Source organism: Myodes glareolus, chromosome 10, assembly GCF_982192425.1.
Source record: "Myodes glareolus chromosome 10, mMyoGla1.1, whole genome shotgun sequence".
NCBI classification, from domain to species: domain Eukaryota; kingdom Metazoa; phylum Chordata; class Mammalia; order Rodentia; family Cricetidae; genus Myodes; species Myodes glareolus.
In genome coordinates, this window is record NC_142035.1 from 33,186,474 (window position 1) to 33,205,501 (window position 19,028).

A 19,028-nucleotide genomic window follows, 5' to 3' on the forward strand; every position below is an offset into this window, starting at 1 on the left:
AAGCAGGAGCACAAAATTATCCCCCAGGACCTCCATCTACAGAGGATAGTAACTAGTCTTTCCTCAAGCAGACTCTGTAAAACCAAGGTGATAAAATCAAATAAACTTGGGACTCTGTCCAGGAGAGGACGGGAGGGCTCGGCCCCAGCCAAAATGGCTGATTCTGTTGCAGGTTCAGACGCTGAGAAGCATTGTGCTAACTGCCAAAAATATACCTCTGCCGAATCCCCATGGTCACAGCAGAGGAAAGGCAGTCCTAACAAGCTCAAGATGGGAGGGGAATCTGCAGGCTTCCACCCTTGTGCATAAAACAACAGCAATCAGAATGCTAATGAAGAAGCTGACAAGACAGATCCCATGATTACCTTTGGAATCATAGGGGAAACAGTGGGGAGCCAGGCAGCCTTTCAGTATGATCAGGGTAAGTCAGCAGAATCAAAGATAAACCCGATAGTGAGAGCCACCTTTGGACCTAATTAGCATTTATGTGCTGTGATTTCTAGGTAGAATAAAAGAACCTTTTATCAAGAGATTTGTTTGCAAATGGCTTCAGAAATGGCCAGGGAAACCTCGGAGAGTAAATCTCTTCAGCTAAGAGGGCCGCCCGGTCAAATGCATGGATGCTGATCTTAACGAAAAACTGGGGCTCAACCCATGACATCCCATCCCATTTTGGGCCTTATCGCAGGTCAGTGGAAGAACTAGTGAAAGACCCGGATAAAATCCAGACCCCTCTAGCAGGAAAAATAGAGCCAAAAACCTAGTAGGAAAAGAAGAGCCGAAAATCTAGGTTAGCTGGTTCAGTGACTCTGTTCTAGGAACTAGCTGAAGATAAAGTTAGATTATAATCCCGAGAAACAGGGAGTTACCCCCTTGTGATCATCACTGGTATTTTTGGAATTTTTCAATGATCACTGGTATTTTTGGAATTTTACAATGACGCCCTCCCTACCCCCTTTGGATTACTGGGTTATGGTCTCTTCCCTTAAACACTTCTTCTCCCAGCTACTCGGGGTCAAACTCTCTACCCCTGCATGGGAAATGAGTTTCGGCCCCAGTGCACTGACTCCTGCCCTGTCAATAAACCTTCTGTGGTTGCAGCAAGGACCGTCTCTCATGAGTTCCGGGGGATCATGTTATCCTGAGACCTGAGTGAGAGTCTCCCCACTCCGGAGGTCTTTCATTAGTGCCCCACAGGTACTCCCAACGCCCTTCCTCCCACCACCTCCTTTGGATATGGTCCCTAATTCCCCCAGAAAGAATTAGTAGTGAAAGGACACTCCTTCATGTGAGATCAGAGTCCCCAGAAATGTGAAAAAGGTCTTCAGGAACTCTGACTAGGACAAGAGGCAGCTGAGATCGCAGGGAAATTAAAGTGTCATCTAGCATGTGGCCTCCCAGGGCCTTCACTGAGTGGGGTCCCCAAATCAGAAAAGAACAGACCTGCCTGCTTTCTAGTCCTAATGGTGAGAAGTCTGGGGTTTGAGTTCAGGCAGTCTGACTCTAAAAACCCAGCCCCTCTGTAACAAGATGGTTGGAGGAGACCTCTAGGTAAAGCATGTCTTGAACATTGCTCTCTAGAGGTTGATCTGGTGATGGTGAGCTAAATTTTAAATGGAAGGGAATAGACGGAACCCAGGAAGATACCTTAGATAGCCACAGTCTGGCTAAGAGGTGATCACAGATTAGCCTATGGTAGGAGTTATGAATATGGTTGAGAGTTATTATGCACCAGACACTGAACTATGCACCCACTGCAACACTTTCTCGTTTGTGTCTTTAAGGTAGGGGCTAGCCCCACTCCCAAACCCAGGGAGAGAAACTGATGTCTGTGGTACTAAAGGTCAAACCGGAATTGCACGGCACAGCACTCCTGACCCCAACCCTAACCCTGCATGTGATGATGGCAGAATGCACGGTACCTTCCAGGTTACAAAGTAAGCCACAGGGTTGGAGGAAACGCACTGACGGGAACAGATGCTTTAGAATGAGGCAAGATCCTCGCTATTCACCACTCATGGATTAGGAGAGGAAATGTGTGGGCTACGTGGAAGAAAAGCTGCCCGGGAGAGGATGGCTAGCAAGACATCACATCACACACCTGTGGAGAGTGTTGACAGCTCTTCCGTTTGTGCATCTGTGTCAGAGCTGCATAGCTGCAGACTCCCCACCGCTCACTTGAGGAGAGGTGTGACGTCTTTTCTCCTTCTCTGCCTCTAAGTCATTGTGCCAAAAGCATTGAGAGTCCGCCGAAACTCTCTGGTTGCAGGAGATTCCAGAGCATACCTGTATGCATTTGAGTATTCCCTGAAACCCCATACTCCTGGAACATGAGGACAGGAAGAAGACACAGAAGAAGTTACCTCTCCGAGTTCTATAGGCTGAATCCAGCATGTGGGACAGGTATAGATCTATTCCTACTTCGGTCTGTTGGAGCAGGTGTTATCTGCAGCCATCACCATCCTGGGAACTCATGTTTCTGAGCATCCCAACACAGTAACTGTCCATTTGCATGAGGGCTTTGGAGCCTGCCTGGCTTCTCTGGCTGTGGGGCTGAGTGGAAATGGAAGGAGGTAAGGTCACTGTCAATCAACAGATGATGTGGAGTATTAATGCTCCCAGTCCCCTCATACCAAGTTTTGGACATAGGAGACAGTGTCCTTCAACTCCTGTCACTCCAGTCTCTCAGCAGGGCTCCCATTCAGCCGGTCTGCTCAGGAATACCTGGCTTCACTGAACCCTCTGTTTTGGCTGCCACCACTCTATGCCTTCTCCTGACAGGGTACTTCCTAGGGACATCCATCCCCAAGGAAATGCCTGCCTTGGATTCCCCAGTTCAGGGTTCTTGGCTGCAAGAGCTCTTCCCCTGCAAATTCTGGAGGAAGAAATGATGCCTGGGAAAACTGACTTGAAAACACCTTTGGGTTCCTGGAGGTGCAGAAACTTCTTTGCGATATGGTCACTAAAAACCATTACTTGTACTATGTTTTACATCAGGGCAGTGGTGTAAGTAAAGAAAAGACAAAGACAAAAACAAAACAAAACAAACAACAACAACAAAAAACCCCCACAGCTCCTGCTGGATAGCATGCTCTCCAGTCTCAAGGCCTATAAATATGGGTCTTAAACTGAGGTTTTCCAGAGGACAGAACAGTCAAGAAATTATTGTCAAAAAACAAAATGTACTGAGCACAGCACTTAACACATGAGTATTTCCTCATAAAGTAACAGTATTTGATTATTTTATTCAAAGAGATTTTCTGAATACTCGCTAAAGGTTAATTCCTGAAGTGAAGAAATATGAGAAACACAGAGGGCAGTACCTCGTTGTTGGCCTCGCTTTCGTGTTTATATTTTTCAGTGGGGAAACAAGCCTTCTACACACTGCAATCAACCGAGAACTATTATGTGACTTCTGTTAGGGTTGGCAAGAGCATCTTAGAAGAACAGAGATCACAACAATAAAGAACAATAAAACACTGCAGTTGGAGGGGTAGTTTAGTGGTTAGGAGCACTGGCTGATCTTCCAGACGACCAGAGTTCAGTTCCCAGCACCCACCTGGCAGCTCACAGCAGTCGGGACTCTAGGTCCAGGGGATCTAGCAACAGACACACACATAGGCAAAACACCGATGCACATAAAATAAAAATAAATACATAATTTTTAAAGAAGAAATGAAATACTTTAGTGGGGAACAGGTAGACAAAGCAACACATTAGACAAATGATACAAAGGGCAGCAGCTATCAGTGTGCATATCTGGTCTTCGTGTGTAAGCATTTGGCATCTAAGCAACATTCAAGGCCAACAAGACAAAACAACAGCCTTCAGAATGGGAAAAGATCGTCACTAATCCCACATCAGACAGAGGTCTGATCTCCAAAATACACAAAGAACTCAAGAAATTGGTCACCAAAAGAACACATAATCCAATAAAAAAAAATTGAGTACAGACCTAAACACAGAACTCTCAACAGAGGAATCTAAAATGGCTGAAAGACACTTACAGAAATGTTCAACATCCTTAACCATCAGAGAAATGAAAATCAAAACAACTCTGAGATTCCATCTTACACCTGTAAAAAATGGCCAAGATCAAAAACACTGATGACAACTTATGCTGGAGAGGTTGTGGGGAAAAGGGAACACTTCTGCATTGCTGTTGGGCATGCAAGCTGGTACAGCTCCTCTGGATTTCACTGTGGCAATTTCTCAGAAATTAGGAAACAACTTTCCTCAAGACCCATTAATACCACTTTTGGGTATATATCTAAAGGATGCTCAATCATGCCACAAGGACATGTGCTCAACTATGTTCATAGCAGCATTGTTTGTCATAGCCAGAACCTGGAAACAACCTAAATGCCCCTCGACCAAAGAATGGATAGGGAAAGTGTGGTACATTTACACAATGGAGTACTACACAGCAGAAAAAATAACAACATCTTGAATTTTGCAGGAAAATGGATGGAGCTAGAAAACATCATCTTGAGTGAGGTAACCCAGACCCTGAAAGACAATTATCACATGTACTCACTCATAGGTGGTTTTTAAACATAAAGCAAAGAAAACCAGCCTACAAACCACAATCCCAGAGAACTTAGATAACAATGAGGACACTAACAGAGACTTACATAGATCTAATCTACATGGGAAGTAAAAAAAAAAAAAGACAAGATCTCCTGAGTAAATTGGGAGTTCAGGGACCTTGGGGGAGGGCTGGAGGGGGAGGGGAGAGGCAGGGAGGGGAGCAGAGAAAAATATAGAGATCAATAAAAAAAGAAAAAAAGAGAAAAACTTGAAAAGAGAAAAAATCCAGTGTGCATTACTGAATGAGGTAGGGTGGAGGTATTCCCAGGAAATGGGAAGCAGGTCTGGGAAGAGAAGCTGAGGGTAAAGCATTATTGTCAAGTGAGATATTGGAATGGTGACTAGAGCTTATCCCACAGGAGGGGACAAGGTAGAGCATATGACCTGTTTAGTCCAACTGAGGCATGGTGGAACCCACTTATGTCTCTACTACCTAAGCCCTGCCTCTCCAGGGGCTTCTTGCAGGGTTTGTAATTTTCTGGAACTTATTAGAGGCTGTCCTGAAGTCTAGGACTGGGATTTAGGAATCAGAGAAAGCTCAGACTTGTAAGGTGTGTGTGTGGATATTAGTGAATGGGGGGCACACACAATTAGCAACACTTAGAAGACATAGGTAGAGGATATGTTCTAGTTAGTTTCAGACAGGCTGCCAAGAGTTTTACATCTGCATCTGTTTGCAGGGACCTTCCAGCACAGCCCAAGGAGGTGAGTGCTACATTTGTCTCCAGTGACAGATAAGGAAACCAAGGGTCTGCAAGGACAAAATAGTTTGTCCCTGACTGTCAGCTGGCTTGCAGAAAGGCCAGGGCTGAGACTCAGGTGCACTCCATTGAAAGTTCAAGCCCTGGTCACCATGCTTTGTCTTTAGCACAGGGAACCTGGGGAATGAACTCTGCGGCAAACCTATGGGGAGACTAAGGCCCGGTGGTCTGACATGGGCCTGGGGAATTAAGCTTCAGGAGCAATAAGGAGAAGAAATGACTTAAGATTTACTGGCGCGCAATTTACCCTCCTTGTTCTAATCCTCTGTGGACACCAGCTTTCACTCCATGTCGACACTGACAAATTAGGACACGCTCCACACTTTTCCGAGAGTAAACAGCACATTCCACACGCCTGTTTAATCATTTTTTTCACTTCCAGGGTGAAATCCCTTAACTAAACATGTCTGTCCAGACAGTGAGTTGTGGCTGGAACCTTTCTGACCAGACCATGCAGTTCCTCTTCAGTTTCAAAATGCCTTTGACTAGATAAATTCCTGAGTATTATTTAAGTCCTACAAATATTGTTGGATTGTGCTCTAAATGTCTTGTGGGAGAGATCGCGTTATTGCTACTGCATAGCGAGGCTGCTCCTTTTTCGCAGGTTGATTTTTGTCACACGCAGCTTTAGGATTCATTTATTAGCTTTCCAAGTCTTCCTGGTGAGGAATTTGGGGTCTTCTGTAAAGCAGGGGATACTTAGATTCTTCCACTTTGTTCTCTCCTACCTTTTAGCTAACAATGATGTGAATTTAAAAGGCCAAATGAATGGATTTTATTTACTTATACTTTTGGTGGTACACAGGGCCTTGTGTACACTAAGCAAGCATTCTACTTCTGAGCTACACCATTAATTCCCAAATAATTAATTTTGGGTATTTTTGACACAAAGAAAATTTAAGCGTGTAAAGGCACAGATATATTAAGGAGCCCACTTTTGATCATTCCATAATGTATCAAGACTTTGCATCATACCCCACAAATATATGCAATTAATTTTTATTCGTCAATTAGAAAATTAACCTCCTTCCCAGCAAATGGCAACACCTCTTGATTCTGAGCCCTAGACTTGAAGGAAATGCCCACAGAGAGCTCTGCTGTGGCACCTTGTCTGTTTGCTTATAAGAACAGTGGCTTTGCCTGAATGGACCTGGCTCTTGTCCTATGGCAGGAAATGCACTGTGACATGCTGTGACATGCACCTTCTGAAGGGCATGGGAGAAGGAGAGGGTAAAGACCTAAGGCTCTAACCCCACAGAACATCTACCATGTGCCTGGAGACATAGGGTACTTGTTCGAAAATACTAAATATTTAATAGCACATCCTTCTTCCCTCTCACTCCTGTCTGTCTAGGACCCTTCATTCTGGTTTCTATAAGCCTAATGGCTGGGTGGTACCTTCTTGTACCCTGCCTCCTGGGATGGCCAAGTCCAGGACTCGCTTTGAAAGGACCACGTAGAAAAGCAGAGCCTGTTTGCTATTGAGAAATCTAACTTTATCATGTCAAGCAGAAACTATGAAAAGAGAGGCTAGATGCTGAATAAGAATTCATGGTTAGGACTTCCAGGGTAACATCTAGACGTACTTGGGTGTTTACATTTATGCTAGTTAAAACTAAGTGAAACAGACAAACAAATACCCAGTTCCTCACTCACGCTAGCTATACCTCAAGGGCCCAGGCGTCATGTATGACCAGATAGACTTAATACAGAAAGTTCATTGGAACCACAAAAGGATAGACTTGAGAAGACAAGGCTGAGATGGAATGTGAGCTTTGACAGAGCCTCAACAGTGCTAAGGGAAGTGGAAGATGGAGAAGGAGCTGTCTCCACTGCCTGCCAGGATCACTGGGAGTCACTTCGGCTTCCTGACAACAAGCTAATGCATGGAGATAATCTTGGACTCATCTCAAAAGCAATCTGGGCCCAGAGGAGCACATTCCGGGAAACCATCCTTCAGATTTTAAACAAACAGCAGAAATAACTGGGAACCCCATCCATTTGGAAGTCCCTTCCAGAGCAAAGTCGTTTCCTTTCCCCAAAGAGTGAAAAGGGAAAAAAGAAGTTAGGAATATGGGTAACTTGTTGGGGACATGGTTTCTCCATCTTTCTGCTTCTCCAAGAATACAGTTCAGTTCACCTGAACATTTGATTTGCCAGGTACGTGAAGATGGGGAGGGTTGGGACTTCCTCTTCTGATGCTGTATCATCTTCCAGGTCTCTGGAAGGAAGCTTCTTGATTAAGTGCTGGTGACCTGTCTCAGAAGAGGCAAACTTACACGGGCCAGTGGTCCATAGCCAGGTGAGAAAAACATGAGTTGGACCCATGGCAGCATCCAGAGGGTGTGAATCATGCTGGGAGGTGTAAGCAAGCAGGGAAGGCAGGCAGAGGAACATACCAGTGATGTGGTGGATTTCCCTCTGTATGTTGTGATTATCATGAATAAAGATCTGCTTTGAGCCTATGGCAAGGGCAGAACAGGACTAGGTTGGGAAAAGCTAGGCTGTATGCTGGGAGAAAGAGGGCAGACTCGCACTTTACATTGGCATAAATAGTCTAAGAGGCCATGCCCAAGTGGGCGGGTAACTTAAAGGCTACTGGCGTTACAGCACACCAGGAAGTCAGGGCCAGAATGGAAGCAGAGTCACACATCTCCAGAAAGAACACAGGTTGTGTGGGAAGAAGGGATACAAGTTACCTAGTTGGGATGAGAACGCTGAACACCGAAACTAGCTACAGCAGCAGCATTGGAAGGAGACACTATTTAAGTGTTCCCTTCCATTGTACCATAACATTCCTTCACATCCATCCCAGAGGCTCCTTCCACTGACAGTGATTTCCTCTGCACCTCTGGGGAACAAGGTAAGGTCAGAGTAGAATTCTGAGGTTAGAACTAACCCATTATTAAAATTAAAAACTAATGGAGTTATTAGAGAGAATGGCTATGGGTTCATATAGTGTGAGTTCCCCCAACCTACTAACCATAGCAACTCCCTGAGTTAAAGGAGGGAGAAAGAAATGTGGGCAGCAGGTGAATGTGGCAAAGGAGACCACCAACCCTGGACTCAAACCTGTAATCCTTGACCTGGGGCTGGCAAAGGAGTGGCATCAGTGGCCTTCCTTGCCATTTCTGGAGGGCCTTCATCTGCAGAAGTTCTGGCTTGGTGGCCTAGCACAGGATCCTGTATTGACTTTCAGGATGGGCTGCTCTGTTTGGAACCCACACCCCTTATTATGAGGTCCTCAAGGGCACTGGGCACTGGAGTGCAGGGAAGCTGGAATGTGGACAAGAAGCCCCCCACTATTGATGAAATAGGCTAAGGCAGATGGGCAGGGATGGATCCTCTCCAGGAACCACATATCCATTTTTCTGTCTTGAGACAAGGCTAGCTGGGTGGGCGCAGATAGAAGTTTCCCAATTAAGATTTGAATATGAAACATCTTCTACAGGTTTATGTCTTTGAACACTTGGTTCCTGGCTAGTGGTGCTATTTTAGAGGAAACTTCGGGATGAGGGGCCTACCTGAGAGATGTGAACCCATGGGGGTATGCTTTTCAAAGTTGTACAAGGTTCTCAGTTCTCCCGTATGTATCTGTCTTTCTATCTCTGCTCTCACCTCTCTCCTACCTTGACTTAAGCTGATCCATCATCCCATCTCATACCTGCCTTGCTATGATGGTCTAAATCACTGAAACTGTCAGCCACTTGTTTCTCTCTGGCATTTGGTCAGAGTAATGATAACATGGACTAGTGTATAACTTAGCCGTTCAGTGGAGGAAAATTCTTTCCTGGGCAAGCCCTCGAGATTTCTGTAAAACTCCTGGAGCATATTCATGTCTAGACTATGAAAATACCCAGGAGAAGCATTCTTAATGATGTGCCTTTTCTGCTGTGTGTGCTTTTCAGCCCTGGGGCTCACACCTAACGTCTTGTGCTGTACCACTGACCAGCTCCCACCTCCCACTCACTGCGGTTCCTGTCCTAGGCAATCCATTTGCTAGGTGTCGGCTGCTGGGTGAGTTAGCAACACTTCTCCCAGACTCACTTATGAGAAGTTTCCTTAACAAGAGAGAGAATCACTTCATGTGATACTTCACACACACGCACTCACACACACACACACACACACACACACACACACACACACACACACCACCCCCACAGTCGAGAGAGAGAGAGAGAGAGAGAGAGAGAGAGAGAGAGAGAGATCTATCTGTGAAAAAAGAGGAGCTACATTGAAAGTGGAAGCCTGTATGGGTGTGACCTAGGCCCTCTGCATAAATGTTATTATTACGTAGCTTAGGGTCCTTGTGGGGCTCCTTACAGTTGAAGTGGGGGCTGTTTCTGACTCTTTGCCCACTTCAGGGACCCCTTTCTTCCTATTGAATTGCCTCATCCACTCTTGATATGAAGATATATATATGTCTCATTGCAACTTGTTATGCTATGTTCGGTCGATCCTGGGAGACCTGCTCTCTTCTGAAGGGAAACGGAGAAGGAGTGGATCTGGGGGAGTGGGGAGTTTGAAGTAGGAACTGGGAGGAGAGGAAGGAGGAGAAACTGTGGTTGGGATGTAATATATGAGGAAGAAGAAATAAATTAAAAAAAAAAAACAAGAACATGGGAAAAACCGGGAAAGCCCCCACACTTATGAAAGGTACTTTTGCGAGCTGACAAAGTGCACAGAGGAGTTTGATCCACCAAAGAGAGACAGCTTCCCAAATTCATTTTGAATATCTCAAGTATTGATTATTTACAGCTTTTCTCCTTCCCCTGGCAGAGAAAATGCCTGGCTTGGCTAATCATCCCAAAGACTCAGCTTTCCATGTCAGGCGGGATAATTAGCAAAAATTTGCCAGATATTTTTAAACCACAAACAAATCACAGCCCTGGAAAATAATCCCCAGGCTTCTCCCTCTATTTGGAGGCAGACTCAGTGAGTTCACCAAAGACACAGATTTCTTCAGAGACAGGAAATCCTGCTTCTAACACCTCTGCCTTAGGAAAGGGGGAAAAACAAAGGGTTTCTAAGACGTGTGCTTTCCTAGGGACATTCACTATTGACGAGAACTGTGCAAAGATGGTGGATTTGCCCCACTTGCAGGGGAGGCATACGCACGCAGCTGGAAGCAACAGAAAGGCTTTCTGAAGTGTAATCTCAGAGTTTAGGCATTCTAAACCAAAAGGATCCAAGAGGGGAAATTAGAGCTATGGGTGTTTAGCAGCTGAGCCAAAAAGGGCTGCCCTGTGCTCCACGAATCACACACGGAGAGAAGGATTTCCAGGAAAGAACAACAGAAGCAAGCTCTAAAAGTTTGCTCTAAGGGCGCCATTGGTCCCACTTGCATCCACAGACCTGGACCAACTTGGGCCAAAGGCTACAGACATCATGCAGGAAGCGTTTGTTCACCCGGCAGAAGCACCATTACTGGGCAGTATGGGTTTGGGTGCGAGTGCTAGGTGTGATTGACTGGGTTTCACAAGAGGACCTGGAAGTATGTGCCACTCTGCTGGACATACATGACGATGACCAGTCAACTTCATACAAAGAACAGCCCTAGAAACTCTATCCCTAGGGCAGCTATCTTAGGTGGAAAGACACCATGGCCATGGCAACTCTTACAAAGGAAAACACTTAATTGGGTGGATTATGGTTTCAGAGGTTTAGCCCATTAGCATCATGATGGGACATAGTGGCTTGCAGGCAGATAAGGTGCTGGAGAAGGAGCTGAGAGTAGAGAGGGGTCTACATTTTGACTTGCAGGAGACAGGAAGTGTTCTGAGACACTGTGTGTGGCTTGAGCATATATGAGACCTCAAAGCCCATCCCCACAATGACACACTTCCTCCAACAAGGCCATACCAACTCCAACAAGGCCACACCTCCTAATAGTGCCACTACCTATGACCAAGCATTCGAACACATAAGTCCATGGTGGCCACACCTATTCGAACTACCACAACAGTGGAAGGTGACAGGCCATGCTTTGGAGTCCCACTGGCAGAAGACCATACTTCTCTGACATGGATGGGGGCACACCAGGCTCTGGTGCTCCCAAATGGACTCTCATCACACTGAGGTATCTCTCCTCATACCTGGGACTCCCAGGTGCCTCTCCCACATGCCTTAGGATCATTTTCTGTGACCTTAGGGGACATTCTCAACCTACAGAAGAGTGATATACTCTGATCCTATGTGTGCTCATTTTTAGCCCTAACTGTAAGCAAGGCAGTACGGCCGAAGGGTGGGTGGTGGACAGTACCCAGTGCTACCCCCACCCCGTGCAACCTCCAAATCACATCATGGCAACTTGCACGTGAGACCTCTCCATGCCTGGGCATTCACCTCAAGCTCTGCTTGCTTCCTCCAGGGGCTCTGAAATTCCACACACCCATATCCACAAGCATATGATTTCCTTCTCATGTCTGGAATTATCCCGTTTTCTTCCTAGGTCTCCTTTTGTGATTTCTGGCTTACTCTTCAGGACCAGCGCCATCTTGGCTTCACCTGTGCCTCTGCTGAACTCCCTCAGCAGACAGAAGCAGCCATGGTGAGCACGCTGCACGTGTCCGGTTCTGTCTCACAGCACACTGACTGCCTGCAGGGTAAAGCTGTCTTTTCTTCATCCGGAAGGGCCCAATCGAGAACTATCAAACCATATGGGCTCAGGGAGTACTTCTTGATGTGGGGTCATTGAACTTCTTGCAGTTTTGACCTGTGCCTTCATCTGTTCCTGCTGACCCCTAAAACCCTCTTTGCCCTTACAGCAATTATTCTTCCTTCCCAAGGTGTTCTCTGAAAACTTCCTGAGCAAGCTAAACTTGCTGGGGAATGTGTGTCTTACGGAGGGACTGGAGGCGGGGGCGGGGGGAGGTGTGTGTAAAAGCATCTGCCCAGCATTGCACAAATAATAACCGTACAATTCACGTTGCTCAGTGAGGTGAGTCAAATGTGATGGAAAGGGCTCCCCTCCCAAGGCATATTTCCTCTGCGGACGCTCCAGGGGGTCAGAGATGGCCTTCGGCAAGGCAGCTGGGTCAGCAGCTCTCTACCATATAGCAAGATTTCCCCTTCGTCCCACCTGGCTCTGCCCTAGGTTGCAGACATGCACGTGGAGTACAGGTAGCAACTTCAAGGTGAATCCACCGGGGTCCCTTCCTTCCAAGATTGGGAGCCGGGAAAGGAGGCTGTGCAGACCTTGGTAGCCAGCTTGAGGTTGTGTATTTGTTCCTTCTCTGCTGTGACAAAACACCCCAACCAGAGGCAAATTAAGGAAGCAAGAGTTTTGTAGGCTTATAGCAGGGAAGGCATGGCAGCAGGTAGCCAGGGCGGGAAGCTGAGAGATTACATCTTCAATTACAGGCAGAAATCCTCTCTAGAGTGAACGAGCTCTCAAAGCCCGCCTCCAGAGATGCACCTCCTCCCGCAAGGCTCCACAGTGCCACCGACTACGGGGATCAAGCGTTCACATGATGTGAGCACATCTCTCATTCAAACCACCACAAGCTATGTGGGTAGATGATTTTTTGGACTCTATGCATGTAGATCAGGATCTCAAAGGGATGGACACTGACCTTGGTCTCTGGAGTTCTTGCCTGATAAGATTCTGAAGTGCAGGACCCAGGACGGGGCACCAAGAAGCATTAGATATCAGGGACTACAAAGTGTTATTATGTGGACTCAGGGCCATTCTTGTAAGGAAGCGTCTAAGAGTAACAGCACATGGAGCACATGCTGTCCACTTCGTTTTCAGGCCAGCTCAGAACTATTGCCACAAGCTCCTGGAGCCTTTCTGAGTAACCTGACCTCGTGAAGGGCACAGGAAACTCAGAACCCTTGGCCTTCCGCTGGGAGTAGTTTAGCAAGGAGGGCCCTGCCATATGCAGCCAGCGGCACGGCTGTGGGAGGATGGAAGCCCCCACTGTTTGGGCTGAGACCAGAACCTCATATCTCAGATGTCAAAGCAGCAGGGTGCTGGTAGCTGCTGGGGACGTCTGGATCCCACTCAGTGTCTGGGACGCCTCAGCCTGGTGACAGTGGAGCCTCCATGGTGCCGAAGGTGGCACCCACATTAATTGTTTAGCGCACACAACTCTGGAAGGGCAGGGAGGACTGGCAGGTTTCCAGGAATCTTATTTATTTGGTGTTTGCTGGGATAGTCTTTGCTAAATGTCATGTTCTGCTGTCCCCAGGTAGGAGTACAGTAGAAAGAGAGTTGGAGAGTCAATTACTTTCTCCACGAAAGGGGTCAGCCCAATGACTCATGGATCTAGGATGTGGAGCATCTTGTCAGAAGACATGTATAAATCTAAGACATTAGAGCCTTAAACCCATGTCTGATGTGACTCCAGAGCCCAGGAGAGACTAGATCACCTTAGGTGTAGGTTGAGAATTAGTTGCTGGATCCTCTTTTTGGACCACTGTGGGTTTGTAACCAAAATGAATACATGGTTTCCACCTGAAAATCCAGCTCCCAGAGGCTACAGCACTGCAGAGGCCACATGAAGGAGCCTTGACTGATGGGTCCAGAGGAACCCAGCAAAGTCCAGCCCCCCCCCCCCCGACGTCGGAGTAAAGCAGCACCCTGGAAGTATACCATGCAGCTCATGCTACCTAAGTTAAGTTGTTCCACCCACATGGAAAGACATTCCCTCCATGTTATTCCTGAATGGGTGACACTCAGAAGCCAAGAACGATGGATGTGAACAGGATTCGCTAAGTTCAGGAAGCTTATTTTACAGCAAAGGGTGCTGTGTGAGCATTGATAGGATCAGGTTTGTCGGGAAAAACGTGACTTGAGAGATCACTCTCAGGCACTAAAATGAAAGGCTACAGACAGATGTCTGCTGGCCAGTCTTTAAGAGACAGCACGTTTGGAGATGGTCTATGACCAGGCAGGTAGGCAGGAGGGAGTGGAGCCTCTGGGGGCATGTCTGCTGTCTACCCACCTTCTGCTCTTCAAGCCCTTCCAGCAGGGGCGCAAAAGGAGTTACTTACACAGAGCACGTGGAGGACCACCGCTCCTTGTCGTCGGTCTTCGTTGGAGAAGATGTCCCTGGGGAATTCGTGCAGGGCTAGAGAACAGAGAGAGAACCAGCTCAGTACAGATCACCTTTCGAAGACAACTGATCTAGGACTGCATCTCCAGCATGGACTTTAGAGTCCTTCAGATTCTGGGCCTAAGAACTTGTTTAGGAACAAAACAAAACAAACTAAAAGACTTGAAGTTCATGAGCCTCTAACTAGAATTTAGTATTTCCTCCAAACAAGAAGTGATAACTATGGTGCTGTTAGCATTATCTCAGTCCCCACTGCCAATGCAAATTGTCATCTAGAGTTATCTTTGGTGTCTACGAGTGATTGAATCTGGGATTCCCAGGGCACGGCATCTGGGCATGGTCAAGGCCCTTTCTGGAAAATGACATGGTATTTGTATGTCATCTCCAGATGATTCATAACTTTTCCTACAATGTAAATAGTATGTAAATGTTGCCATGCTGGGATGTTTAGGGAATGATAAGAAAAGTCTGCACACAGGAATAATTAAGAACTCTTTTCCACTGTAGTTGGTCAGCCTGTGGTACAGAACCACCAGTGTGGAGAGTGCATTCCATTCCACTTCACTAACCCGTCCAGCTCTCCCTCATCATTCCAGTGCTATGTTTGTAGAATATCACTTGTAAGGAAGCTGGGTGTGGTGACACGCACCTTTAATCATCTCAGAAAATGCAGGCAGATCTCTGTGAGCTCGAGGTTAGCCTGGTATACATAGTGAGAAGGGCAGGGAATGCACAGTGAGTCAATCAGACGCTGTCCAAATAACTTGCTCCAAGGTCAACCATAAGAAAATCTTTTTGGATGGTTAGTAGTAATTATGTCAAAGGAGCAACTAGGTTAGATACTCTCCTAGGATGCTTCGCCTGACATCAATCACACCCAGGCTGACCAATGTCTAATATAGCTCTTCTCTGAAAACACACAGTGGGCTGAAGATGACATTATGATGGTGGGGGTCTCAAGACTACTCAAAGAATGTGTTCTACAGTTTCAGGCATCAATTTGCTCACAAATCAAGTAGAACACGCTTGAGTTGCCAATGGTGGCGTCAGTGGAGCTGGAAGCTGAGAGTTTGTTCTCTGCTTAGCATAGTCCCAAGGCACTGATTTCCCAGTCCTCTTGACTAACCTTGTGCTGGTCAAGGTAATCATTTTCCAGGGTCAAAAAGAAGGCCTTAAACAGTGCCACAAGTGGTACATACAGAAACCATCTGCATCTTGGTGTGCCCCCGCCCAGTGCCTGCTGCGGTCTGCGGGCAAAAGAATACTATAGGCTAGGTGGCTCAAATAAGAGATGTTAGGTTTTCCCAGTTCTAGAGGACAGAATCCTAGGATCAAGGAGTCAGCATGATCAAGTTCTCAGGAGGGCCTCTTCCCTGAGTACAGAGATTCACCTTCTGACTGTATCTTTGTACACAGAATTGGAGTGAGCAGGAGTCTCTTCTTGGTTATGCATTTATCTGCAGGGCTAGAAGTCAAACCAGCACCTGCTAGAACACACACCCTGCTGATCTGGATCCCATCCCTTGGCTTTAAGCATTGTTACGAAGCTGAAGCTGGCTTCAAACATACCACATAGTCCGATCCGGCCTTAAACTTGTTTGTATTTTTCCCTTAGTCTTCCTTGCATGACTGCAAGCATGAACCACCATGCCAGGCTCTCTTCCTCCTCATATGGGCCACCAATTCCTTCTTGATTATTCTATTTTATGACTCATCTCATCTTAATTATCTTCCAAAGATTTAACCTCTGAACACCATTATACTGGTAGAACCTTTAATATGCGAATCTAGGAGGGACACACACACACACACACACACACACATGTGATATACAGTCCTATGGCATATCCCAAAGTCCGTTTGCATAAAAACCTAGAAAAAGAGGATGTTCAATGTATTCAGAATGATACAAAGGTGTAGTCATATAGAGCCAGACATTTACACATGTGTATTGGCTTTGGCCCACAACAGTGAAACATAGAGGACAGGGGCAAATGGGAGGATCTTTGACTGAGCTCAAAGTCAAGTTAATCTGCCATTGAGACATTCGGCTGAATCCAGTACAGTGGGGTCCACATACTAGGACTTCTCACACAGTCCGCGAGAGTGTAGCAAGCCCTTGTATTAAAGGTTCAATTCTACCATGTCAGAAGGTACTTGGATTCATTTGCAAAGGGCGCTATCTGATGAGCCTGGCTGCACACAATGAAAAAGGAGAAACACTATCACCAGAGGTCCTCCATGAAGAGTTTTTTGTTTTTGAGGGCGTGGCATTCTCCAATACTGTCCTTTGCCTCTGCTTACTGACACCTATAATGGTGGCCTCCAAGAGGCCTCGCCACCATTCCCTCTGGTCCAATGTATGTATACTATGATGTAGAACATGTAGCAGTGTTCTACTACACTATCTTCAGTGAGGAGGACAAAGAACTCTGAAGAGAGAAGCTGCTGTTCATGGTGGAGGGAGAGAGTAGCTCAGCTTCGCCCCACTGGCCAAATGGTTCAGGGAAGAGTGACCAATAGCTGCTGAGCTCCTCCCACACAGACCAGGCCAACTCTTCACATGGATAGTACTCTGGTGCCTTGCATATACTGTGTGTGGGAAATGGTGTTCACAGAACAGCCACGGTCTTCCACGAGGAACATATGGAGCCACACTCAGCCAGAAGGCTCGGCCAGTGGTCTCTGGCTTCAATTCCCTTATTTGTAAAGAGGAGATCAGACAGTGCAGACCCTCCAGGACCCCGGAGAGTTGATGCCTGATGCTAGCCATCCTGTGAGGGTGTATTTCTCATGTCAAATCCAAAAGAACTGCAAACATTTCTTGTGGATGGAACAGGATACTCACTGCCTGTGGGAACATGACAGACAGACGGTGATAGTTTGCACAGGGTCTACAGTATGGAATGAGACTAGGGTTCAGTCCCATCCATGCTCCCCAGAGCCAGATCTCCTTCATCAGTAGACAGGCACGTTGGTGCCATCTTTGTATAATTTCTGGGATGCATATAAACAATGTATGTAGAATACCTATCATTAAGCTGTCTGGGTCTATCTAGCCTATTCTTAATACAATGGTAACAAGTTTCTGGTAATGGCATGAGGCAGAGGGTGCATTCATCTCTGGTTTGAGTATGGAAATCCACCTATTACTAATTCCAGTTTGTCTTTTTATCTGCACCCAAAGATGATAGTCCATGAGAGGCGTGCATGTGATTCCCATGTTAAGGCTATGGGAACCCCCATGGTACATGTGGCATGCTGAAAACACCTGATTATGTAGGGAAATAACCTCATCCAGCAGAGAGCTCCCCCTACATAACTTCCATCTATTTCAGCTCCTTTCTTTCTTCCCTGCAATTTTCTTTTCAGTACATCTTGTCAAGCTGGGGGCCAGCAACGGCATCAGTGCTGTTCCCATGGAAACCACCAAGCCCTGAATGGAGTGGATCCCTCTTTCCAAGGCAACAGCAATCAGTGTCCTTATGTCTGTCTCCTGGGCAAATTAATGAGGCCTAAGAGTGATAAATCTAAATGGAGGGTTGCAAAGAGGTAGAACATGTTTTGTTTTGTTTGAAAGGAAAAAGAAATTAGTTTGGACATGAACATCGTCTTTAGCCAGCTTTGCCACATATTGATCAAGAAACAGTCCAGGATAGATGCGGAGCTCCCAAAGGTTACACTAGCAGCAGACAACAGCTGGGGAGAAGAGACTCTTTTATGTACACTGTCTGCAAGCTACTCGGGGTGTCTACTGCCAAAGCTGTGGTGAGTTGCCATCCATGCTCAGATGGGACTTTTCTATGATACAGCTGTCCAAGTGACATTCATATTTTTGCAGTAACCCCAATAAATTCATTGGTTCACCAAGCTGTTTTTGGACATATTATTTCTTTGGTCTGGGGTGGGGGTGACTAGAAATGGACTTTCTAGGCAAAGTCCCTCAAGAGGCCAGATCCTTCACCATGTCTGGGCAAATAGAATCTGGGCTTCTGGACTTATCAGAACATCAGACTCTTACAAACAATCTTATTGATTACCCACCAACATGGGGGTCTAAAAGCTGCCTAGCTCTTCCACACAATGATGGGTGACTTCACACTACTGTCAGACACTTTAGTCTGTCTTCATCAGCCTCCCTCCTTCATGCCGTAAAACCAACGCCTCCCACTTTTCCTGGCTGGAACATTCTGAACTCTGCCAGGTGTGGCATTTACTTGGCTTCCCACGAAGACTTCACCGACTTTCTGTAGCCCCGCTGAACCATGGCAGTGCCGATTAAATGACTTTCCAGCCACACTGTACTCCTTGCCTAGGAATGTACATCTTTACTTCAGGGACACTGTGAGCTCCCTGAGGACAGGAATCCTGCCATTTCTCACTCTGTTGCCAACACCCACTAGGCAAGGATCCACGAAAATGAACTAAATGTCAAGTGAACTTAAGTGTGAATAAACACAGAGGGCCCTTTTCCCAGGAGGTGGCTTTTGTATAAACACAGGACAGAATTACTAACTGGGAAATGTTGGAAGGGACATTTCAGTAGAGCTCTCAACAGCTCCATCCCAACCCCATTGCCCATTAGAACTGTCCATAAATATCCCTTCTCTTTCTG

The 19,028-nt window shown here is 46.4% G+C and overlaps 1 protein-coding gene across 2 annotated transcripts in view; it reads right to left on the bottom strand.

The window, feature by feature from the left end:
• Nucleotides 1-19,028, bottom strand: part of Slc24a3 (solute carrier family 24 member 3) — a 478,272-nt gene that overhangs the window by 170,431 nt on the left and 288,813 nt on the right. For both annotated transcript variants that reach the window (XM_087911151.1, XM_087911152.1), the window contains exon 3: nucleotides 14,352-14,428. In XM_087911151.1, the coding sequence (XP_087767277.1) occupies nucleotides 14,352-14,428 (77 nt within the window). The remainder of the gene's footprint in view (nucleotides 1-14,351; nucleotides 14,429-19,028) is intronic.